Source organism: Tauraco erythrolophus, chromosome W (genome assembly GCF_009769465.1).
Source record: "Tauraco erythrolophus isolate bTauEry1 chromosome W, bTauEry1.pri, whole genome shotgun sequence".
NCBI classification, from domain to species: Eukaryota; Metazoa; Chordata; class Aves; order Musophagiformes; family Musophagidae; genus Tauraco; species Tauraco erythrolophus.
This window is the reverse complement of record NC_141497.1, coordinates 13,191,604-13,202,105: the sequence shown is the minus strand read 5'-3', so window position 1 is coordinate 13,202,105 and position 10,502 is coordinate 13,191,604. Positions and strand designations below refer to the sequence as shown.

Sequence of the window (10,502 nt, the reverse complement as noted above, 5' to 3'; positions counted from 1 at the left end):
CCCCTACTGGACACAGGGGGTACGTTAGTCACTAGGGATGAGGACAAGGCTGAGGTCCTTAATGCCTTCTTTGCCTCAGTCTTTAATAATGTTAGTAGTTTCCAGGTGAGCCGGCCTATGGTGTCTGAGGGCAGGGAGGGAGAGCAGATCGAAGCTCCTGTGATCCAAGAGGAACGGGTCAAGGATCTGCTTCGCCAGCTGGATGCCCACAAGTCTATGGGGCCTGATGGTATCCACCCGAGGGTCCTGAGAGAGCTGGTGGATGTCATTGCCAAACCCCTGTCCATTATCTTTGGGCAGTCTTGGCTCACTGGGGAAGTTCCGCTGGACTGGAGGCTGGCGGATGTTACCCCCATTTACAAAAAAAGGGCAGAAGGAGGATCCGGGGAACTACAGGCCTGCCAGTCTGACCTCGGTGACGGGCAAAGTCATGGAACAGGTTATCTTGAGTGCTATTAATGAGCACATACAGGTTAACCGGGTGATCAGGCCCAGTCAACATGGGTTTATGAAAGGCAGGTCTTGCCAATCAAACCTGATCACCTTCTATGATGGGGTGACCCGCCTGGTTGACAAGGGAACGGCTGTGGATGTAGTTTTCCTTGACCTTAGAAAAGCCTTTGATACAGTCTCTCATAGTGTTCTGGTTGCGAAACTGATAACTGCTGGCCTGGATAGACACACCCTCCTTTGGGTTAAAAACTGGCTGGATGGCCAGGCCCAAAGAGTGGTGGTAAATAGGGCTAAATCATAGAATCATAGAATCATAGAATGGTTAGGGTTGGAAGGGACTTCAAAGATCATCTAGTTCCAACCCCCCTGCCATGGGCAGGGAAATCCTCCACTACACCAGGTTGCCCAAAGCCTCATCCAACCTGGCCTTGAACACCTCCAGGGATGGGGCATCCACAACTTCTCTGGGCAACCTGTTCCAGTACCTCACCACCCTCAATGTAAAGAATTTCTTTCTTATATCTAACCTAAATCTGCCCTCTTTCAGTTTAAATCCATTGCCCCTTGTTCTATGACTACACACCCTTGTAAAATGTCCCTCTCCAGCTTTCCTGTAGGCTCCCTTTAGGTACTGGAAAGCTTCTATAAGATCACCCTGGAGCCTTCTCTTCTCCAGGCTGAACAGCTCCAACTCTCTCAGCCTGTCTTCAGAGGAGAGGTGCTCCAGCCCTCTGATCATCTTCGTGGCCCTCCTCTGGAGTTGTTCCAGTGCTCCACGTCCTTCTTGTGTTGGGGACTCCAGAGCTGAACACAGTATTCCAGGTGGGGTCTCACGAGAGCTGAGTAGAGGGGCAGAATCACTTCCCTCGACCTGCTGGCCACGCTCCTTTTGATACAGCCCAGGATACGGTTGGCTTTCTGGGCTGCCAACGCACATTGCCGGCTCATGTTGAGCTTCTCATCCACCAGCACTCCCAAGTCCTTTTCCTCAGGGCTGCTCTCAATCGATTCTCCGCCCAGCCTGTATATGTGCATGGGATTGCTTCTACCCACGTGCAGGACCTTGCACTTGGCCTTGTTGAACTTCATTAGGTCCCAGTATCGACCCCTGAGGAACACCACTCGTCACTGGCCTCCACGTGAACATTGAACCGTTGACCACAACTCTTTGAGTGTGACCATCCAGCCAATTCCTTATCCACCGAGTGGTCCATCCATCAAAATCATGTCTTTCCAGTTTAGAGACAAGGATGTGGTGTGGGACAGTGTCAAATGCTTTGGATAAGTCCAGGTAGATGATGTCAGTTGCTCTTTCCCTATCCGTCAATGCCATAACCTCATCATAGAAGGCCACCAAATTAGTCAGGCAGGATTTGCCCTTAGTGAAGCCATGTTGGCTGTCACCAATCACCTCCTTGCTTTCTATGTGCCTTAGCATAGTCGCCAGGAGGATCTGCTCCATGATCTTGCCGAGCACAGAGGTGAGACTGACTGGCCTGTAGTTCCCTGGGTCTTCTTTTTTCCCCTTTTTCAAGATGGGGGCTATGTTTCCCTTTTTCCAGTCATTGGGAACTTCACCAGATTGCCATGACTTCTGAAATATGATGGATAGTGGCTTAGCAACTTCATCTGCCAGTTCCCTCAGGACCCGTGGATGCACCTCATCTGGTCCCATGGACTTGTCCGCCTTCAGGTTCTTTAGATGGTCTCGAACCTGATCTTCTCCTACAGTGGGTGGTTCTTCATTCTCCCAGTCCCTGCCTTTGCCTTCCGTGACTTGGGCCATGCCGCTAGAGCTCTTGCCAGTGAAGACTGAGGCAAAGAAGTCATTGAGAACCTCAGCCTTCTCCATATCCTGGGTGGCCAGGTCCCCCGTTTCCTTCCGGAGAGCGCCTACATTTTCCCTAGATCTCTTTTTATCACTGACATATCTATAGAAGCCTTTCTTGTTGCCCTTGATGTCCCTGGCCAGATTTAACTCTATCAGGGCTTTAACTTTCCTAACCTGATCTCTGGTTACTCGGACAATTGCTCTGTATTCTTCCCAGGCTACCTGTCCTTGCTTCCACCCCCTATAGGCTTTCTTTTTGTGTTCGAGTTGGTCCAGGAGATCCTTATTCATCCATGCGGGCCTCCTGGTGTTCCTACCTGACTTTCTCTTTGTTGGGATGCACCACTCCTGAGCTTAGAGGAGGTGATCCTTAAATATTAACCAGCTTTCTTGTGCCTCTCTTCCCTCCAGGGCCTCATCCCATTGTACTCTAGCGAGGAGATCCTTGAAGAGGCCAAAGTCTGCTTTCCTGAAATCCAGGGTAGTGAGCCTGCTATGCACCCTCCTTGCTTCTCTAAGTATCTTAAATTCTACCATTTCATGATCGCTGAAGCCAAGGCTGTCCTTGAGCGTCACGTTCCCCACCAGTCCTTCATTGTTAGTGAAAACAAGGTCCAGCAAAGCACCTCTCCTCGTTGGTTCCTCTACCACTTGGAGAAGGAAGTTATCATCCATGCATTCCAGGAACCTCCTGGATTGCCTGCGCCCTGCTGTGTTGTCCTTCCAACAGATATCAGGGTGGTTCAAGTCCCCCATGAGGACCAGGGCTCGTGAACGTGAGGCAGCTCCTATCTGTCTGTAGAGGGCCTCATCCACCCAGTCCTCCTGGTCAGGTGGTCTGTAGCAGACCCCTACTACTACGTCCCCTGTCCCTGCTCTGCCTTTAATCCTAACCCATAAGCTCTCAGTCGGGACCTCATCCGTCCCCAGGTGCAGCTCCATGCACTCTAGCTGGTCCTTGACATAGAGGGCAACCCCTCCTCCTCTTCTCCCCTGTCTATCCTTCCTAAAGAGCCTATACCCTTCTATTCTGACACTCCAGTCATAGGATTCATCCCACCACGTCTCCATGATGCCAATAAGATCATATCCCAACAGGCGCGCACACACTTCTAACTCCTCTTGCTTATTCCCCATGCTGCGCGCATTGGCATAAAGGCATTTAACTTGGGCCCCAGGTGAATCTGACTTCCTGGCTGGAGCGGCTGGAATTCCCTTCTTCTGTTCCACAGGTACTTCCAGCATATCTTTATCATTCTTGATATTCCCCCCCTTCCCACTTCAAATCTAGTTTAAAGCCCTGTCAATGAGCCCTGCTAGCTTTTGCGCTAAGACCCTGGTTCCCCTCTGAGAAAGGCAAGTCCCATCCGGTGCCATCAGACCTGGTTCAGGGAAAGCCTCCCCATGATTAAAGAAACCAAATTTCCGTCGGTGGCACCAGTCTCTGAGCCATCTGTTAATCAAGTCTGTTTTTCTGTTCCTTTCTATATTCTTTCCTGCCACTAAAGGGATTGAAGAAAACACTACCTGGGCTCCTGACCCTTCGACCAATCGCCCCAATGCCCTAAAGTCCCTTTTGATGGCCTTTGGACTTCTCTCTGTTACCTCATCAGTACCGACCTGCATTACCAGTAATGGATAATAATCAGAGGGCTGTACCAGACCAGGGAGTTTCCTAGTGATGTCCCTGATGCAGGCCCCAGGGAGGCAGCAGACTTCCCTGTGGGTTGGGTCCGGCTGGAGGCCGGACACCAGTGGGGTTCCCCAGGGCTCAGTGCTGAGTCCGGTTCTGTTTAACATCTTTATCAATGACCTGGATGAGGGGATTGAATGTACCCTCAGTAAGTTTGCGGACGACACCAAGCTGGGAGGCTATGTCTATCTGCTCGAGGGTAGGGAGGCCCTTCAGAGGGATTTGAACAGACTGGATCGTTGGGCTGAGGCCAATGGCATGAGCTTTAATAAGGCCAAGTGCAGAGTCCTTCACTTGGGGTGTAAAAACCCCAAGCATCGCTATAGGCTCGGGGAGGAGTGGTTGGAGAGCTGCCTGGCGGAGAAGGACCTGGGGGTGTTGGTTGACTACCGGCTTGATATGAGCCAGCAGTGTGCCCAGGTGGCCAAAAAGGCCAATGGGATACTGGCGTGTATCAAGAATAGCGTGACCAGCAGGAATAGGGAAGTGATCCTGCCCCAGTACTCGGCACTGGTGAGGCCGCACCTGGAATATTGTGTCTAGTTTTGGGCCTCTCGCTTTAAGAGAGATATTGAGTTCCTGGAGCGGGTCCAAAGAAGGGCGACTAAACTGGTCAAGGGGCTGGAAAATAAAACTTATGAGGAGCGGCTGAGGGAATTGGGGCTGTTTAGCCTAGAGAAGAGGAGGCTGAGGGGAGACCTGATTACGGCCTACAAATACTTGAGAAGGGATGGTGGGGAAGTGGGGGAAGGGCTCTTTACATTAGTTGTGGGTGATAGGACAAGAGGAAATGGGTATAAGCTTAGTCAGGGGAGATTCAGGTTGGATGTTAGAAAGAATTTCTTCTCTGAAAGGGTTGTCAGCCACTGGAATAGGCTGCCCAGGGAGGTGGTTGAGTCCCCATCCCTGGATGTGTTTAAGAATAAAGGGTGGATGAACTGCTTAGGGACATGGTTTAATGGGGGATTAGGGACGGTTGGACTGGATGATCTCTAAGGTCTTTTCCAACCTAGAAATTCTATGATTCTATGATTCTATGATTAGCTGTCGGGCTGTGAGCCATCGTGGCTGGCATAGATGCTGTGGAGACACTGGACAACACCAACACGCTCAAATTAATTATTTTCTTACACTTCTTAAAGTCTGCACAGTGCTGTACAGTGTTGCCTCCTGGTATAAGCAGCAGCAGGTGAGTTTCTTCTCATGACCGACAGTCGGTATTAGGGAAAGAGCAGTGCTGTAAATCTGGGCAACGCCATCAGGACATGCGAGCGTGCATCCCACCTCCTATTGTCTTCTGTCCTTCCTCCTACACAACATCTCCTTCCTTGGCCACACTCCAGAGAAGACAACTCTCATTTTAGGCTACACAATTAGAAGGTTTTGCATTTAATAGGTTTCGAGAGAACTCAACTCATAACTCATAAATCACTTTTTTCTACCTTCACGGTACTGGTGATGTTTAGACAACACTGTGGACCATCCACCTCCTGAAAATTCCTGTACAGCCATAATCATATTGTCATTTGTAGTTTGGGTAGGACATGGGTTTCTAGAGGGCTGTAGAAATAAAGGACTTTCCTCTTTGTCTCAACCTTTGTTTCCGTTAATACTTCAGCTGTTCGCTTCTCTTTTCTGGCGTGGAGAGTCCATGATTGGTGGATGGACTGTTGATGTTGAAACCTTTTTTTAAGAAACACCGCAGAATGTAGGGAGTCCGTCTTTTAGATCAGAAGGTTGACATGGAATATTTAAATCTCCAAAGAAATTACTTTGAATAGAGGCTAATAAAACAGCAACCTCCTGCTTTGCCACACTCAGTGTTACAGCTGCCTCAAGGAAAAACAATATCGGTGATTGGTTCTATGGAAATTAATTAAGTCCTTTCTTTGTCCCCAGCTTTTCTCCTCTATGACTGGAACGGTGCCGTCATGCTGAACATAATGAGTTTCCGTAGCCGTAGCTTGTTTCGATCTCCACCTGATGGATTTATGTGTTTATTGATTTTTAATATTTAACAGCACATAGAGGGCAAAGGCAAAAAAAAAAGGAGATAAAAATATCAGACTTGGTTTTTAGGGTTTTTTTAAAGGAAGATGTTTCAAGCTTCGAATGGCACACAGCCACTCTGAGGAACATCTGGGTTTTAATTTATCTGCCAATAACGTTTGATGGAACTGTTTACTCATTGCCTGCACCTTCTTGGAGGGTGGAGGATAATGCTGTCCCTTCTGTTGAAAATGACCATAAAAGTAGGAAATGGGATATAAAAAGCACATCAATAACAGTCCTTTGCCTTTTTCTTCTTTTTTTTTTTGGCCTCTTCTCTCGCAGCTGTTAACGAAGGACCAGCACCGCAGCAGCCACCTTTGCTACCACAGACGCAACCTGAGCACTCCAACAACGAGGATGCCCCGAGCAGAATCATCCCCACCGCCTGCGTCCGCCCTACGCACCCTCTCCGTAGCTTTGCCAACCCCTTGCTACCTCCGCCCATGAGTTCAATAGAAACGAAAGTCCCTTACACAACACTTCTGTCTCAAACAGGTAAGAGTGATGGGATGGAGGGGTTGGAAGAGTCTCCAGTACCACTCATCCGAACCACTGACTTTCAATTCAGGGAAAAATAGAGAGCGCAAGACTGTCCCGTACCTTGAAGAAATGTCTGTAAGTGCTGGCAGGATGGAAAGCAGATATATACAGTTTGACGAGTTTCAGCTCTGGGGTCCCTAATAGAAGAAGGACATGGAGCTGTTGGAGCAGGTCCAGAGGAGAACCACGAAGTTGATGAGAGGGCTGAGGCATCTCTCCTCTGAGGACAGGCTGAGAAAGTTGGGATTGTTGAGCCTGGAGAAGAGAAGGCTCCAGGGAGACCTTCTAGCAGCCTTCCAGTACCTAAAAGGGGCTACAAGAAAGCTGGAGAGGGACTTTGGACAAGAGCGTGTAATGATAGGACAGGGGGTAATGGCTTTAAGCTGAAAGAGGGGAGATTTAGATTAGATCTAAAGAACTTCTTGACTCTGAGGGTGTTCAGACAGTGGACCAGGTTGCCCAGAGAAGTTGTGGATGCCCCATCCCTGGAGATGTTCCAGGCCAGGTTGGATGAGGCTTTGAGCAACCTGGTCTAGTGGAGGTTGTCCCTGCCCATGGCAGGGCATGGTTGGAACTAGATGATCTTGAAAGTCCCTTCCAACCCAAACCATTCCATGATTCTATGATAATAATCCAGTATTTCATTCTGACAATCTGGAATAAAAAATTCAGGACAAGGCAAGAACTTAAAATCAAGAGTTACCAAGTTAGTGATAAAAATGGATTAAATGAGCTGCCAAATGAATCACTTGGTCTTGTTTCCAGTCTCCTGTTAATGCTACAGCAACTTGAACCGGTGCTAAATGCTTGACTCTTGTTTCAAGGCTTGTGTTTTCTATAATGAAAGGACTATTTATGTGTGCTGGAAAAAAAAAAAAACTTGACTGCAATCCACTCCAGTGTGCAGACTCCTTAAAAATTAAATATCAGGTGTGCAAGGAACAGAAAGAGAATTATTATCTATTTTAAAAATAAATGAAAATAAGACTTTAGAATAGCGCTACTGTTGAATGAAGCTGTGGGCTGGTTTCAGGGTTACTTTAAATGACTGTAGTGAAAGTCTCGTTCATGTGTGGGGGACTTGGAAGAGCAAGAGGGAACGGTGCATCTCCAGCTTGTTTCTGGGTTTGTTTCCAGAGTAGCACCGTTTCTAGAGAGCCGTTTTGAAAATTCCTCCTTGGATCAGATGAGAATGTTTGGGTGATATATCTGGTATCTGCTTCGTTCGTAAAGTAGACCCAGTGCTAGAATTGTTTTTCACAATGAACCGGTATACCTTGAATAATGCTATTTGCCTCCATAACCCTACTAGAGCTATTAAAGAGGGGAAAAACATTAAAACATCTCATTTGAACTCCTTACCCTACTCCTTTAGGTTGGATAATCTCCAGTTTGGCTCAGACAACCTTTGAGATTTCAGCTTTACTCTTTTCCTAGTCTGATACTGTTTTCCCAGCGGAGCTTTCGCGCCATACAGAATATGTTAGGTCGATGGTTGCAACAAGCAGGTGACCAAAACATCTCCGTATTTTTACTGGAAGCACCTGCTATCCATCAGCAAGTAATCCACTTTCTGACAGCAGACAGAATTAGATAAATCTTTATTCGTTGGAGAACTGCTTTTTGCCAAATAGCTCTGCGGAATGAGTTGTTAGATATAACAGAGGCCATTTGTTTTTCTGTACTCCTGCATTTTACTTTATGAGCATCCAATTCTACTTGTCTTACTCTAGTGAGTAAGCCTGGTTACCTCGAATGGCCGATTCGTTCACTAAGTCAATCAGAGTTTAAATTTTAACCATTAAAAATTGGGGGATGAGGTAATGAGAGAGGAAGTCGGGACGTGTTACTTGTCTTCATAAAGAATCCTGTCATCCCGAAAAATCAAATTGCCTTTTTTTGAGTGAGTAAGCTGACGTAAGCGGACGCGGTGTTTCCTTCAAACAACGTGTAGAAATTTCTTATGGGGCAAAACTAAGAACTGAGAGTTTCTGGCAATAATCTGCCAGAAAGCAATGGAAATAAATCGAGAAAATGCTAAAGCAATGAAAAAAAATCTGATTTTCTGGACTCTGTCACGTAGACAACAAGACGTTGCGGGGTTATATATGGCATTCAAACTCTTGTATCCACTGTTTTACTGCAAGCACAAGTTTTACTTTTTAGAATTGTGTATAACTTCATTTCTGACCTGCCTCTGGCTATTTTGGGATGTTGTGGGCAATTTATTTCTCTCTACGTGGGATTTCTCTTGCTTTCCTTGATGTACTTGTCCTCAGAGTCATTAGCCAGACTGATGTTGTCTCCTTTACCGATTTCTTGCAGAAGGATTTCCTTTGTTAACTTCTAGTTGTGCCTCAGGGCATCGGGGCATGCAGAACTGATCCTGGTCTTGCATGTGATCCCTCAAAACTAGAATCATAGAATCATAGAAAGGTTTGGGTTGGAAGGGACCTCAAAGATCATCCAGTTCCAACACCCCCCCCGCCCACCCCACCCCACCCCACCCCACCCCCCCCCCCCCCCCCCCACCCCCCCACCCCCCCGTCATGGGCAGGTGTGGCATCCAATTATTATTACCCAGCTGGCTTGAATTGAAACTGAATGTAATTAACTAATTAACCAAGATTGAGACCCTGCCTACAAAAGGCAGGCCATTTCCTCCTGGTTGTGGAAGATGCAATGGCATTCTTGGAGCTGTAGCCTGGGCTTGTGAGCAACATCTGGTGACCCTGGTGTGATATGTCTGAGAGACTCTGAGGACTGTGACTCCCTTGCTGGAGCCAGAGTAGCTGGAGCCAGGGCTGCAGTGAGAGTCCTTTGGTAAAGAAGGTAAAGCTGCAAGCCCTGATGTGATATTCACGGGAGGGAAGCATGCTGGAGTTGGAATGAATGGACTGGGTCTCTGCTCACTGTAAAGCCTTTACCTTGCCTATAAAAGGTGGACCATTTCCTCCTGGCTGTGGAAGATGCAATGGCATGCTTGGAGCCGCAGCCCAGGCTGGTGAGCAACAGGCAGGGACACCCTCCACTACACCAGGTTGCTCAACTAGATTGCTCGTTCAGTACCAGCTCTGGAATCCCACTCTTTTGGAATCTAAGTCTCCCTTCTTTTCACTTAAAATGGGAGCGGAGAGAGAAAGCGTTGCAAAAGAGATGTTGAGAAAGAGTGCTTTGTTCCACCAGCAATTCAGAGTATTTGGTACTACCCATGGAGGAGGCTTTGAGCAACCTGGTGTAGAGGAGGGTGTCCCTGTCCATGGCAGGAGGGTTGGAACTAGATGATCTGTGAGGTCCCTTCCAACCCAAACCATTCTATGATTCTATAATCTCATCCATACTTAGATACCCATGAAATGACAGTTTTGAAGACATCCATGACTTTACAAAGCTTGTGATGTATTTCTCTATTTGAACAAACCTCTTAGAGGACTGACACATCCTTGCACAGTCACTCCTCCCTAGTCATAGGATCATAGAATGGTTGGGGTTGGAAGGGACCTTCAAGATCACAGAATGTTAGGGATGGGGAGGGACCTCAAAGGATCATCTAGTCCAATCCCCCTGCCTGAGCAGGACCACCTAGATTAGATCACACAAGAATGTGTCCAGGTGGGTTTTGAACATCTCCAGAGAAGGAGACTCCACAACCTCTCTGGGAAGCCTGTTCCAGTGTTCGCTTACCCTTACTATGAAGAAGTTCTTCATGTTTAAGTGGAACCTCCTATGTTCCAGCTTATATCCATTTCCCCTTGTCCTATCATTGGATGCCAGTGAGAAGAGCCTGGCTCCATCCTCATGACAGTCACCCTTTACATATTTATAAAGGTTAATGAGGTTCCTCCCTCAGTCTCCTCTTCTCCAAGCTAAAGAGACCCAGCTCCCTCAGCCTTTCCTCATAAGGGAGATGCTCCACTCCCTTCATCATCTTTG

The 10,502-nt window shown here is 47.6% G+C and overlaps 1 protein-coding gene across 1 annotated transcript in view; it reads left to right on the top strand.

Annotated features, from left to right (window-relative positions):
• Positions 1 to 5,908: 5,908 nt before the first annotated feature.
• LOC147526221 (netrin receptor DCC-like) overlaps positions 5,909 to 10,502 on the top strand; it is a 56,229-nt gene continuing 51,635 nt past the window's right edge. The window contains exons 1-2 of the mRNA XM_086630101.1: positions 5,909 to 5,936; positions 6,312 to 6,524. Coding sequence (XP_086486227.1) covers positions 5,909 to 5,936; positions 6,312 to 6,524 — 241 coding nt within the window. The remainder of the gene's footprint in view (positions 5,937 to 6,311; positions 6,525 to 10,502) is intronic.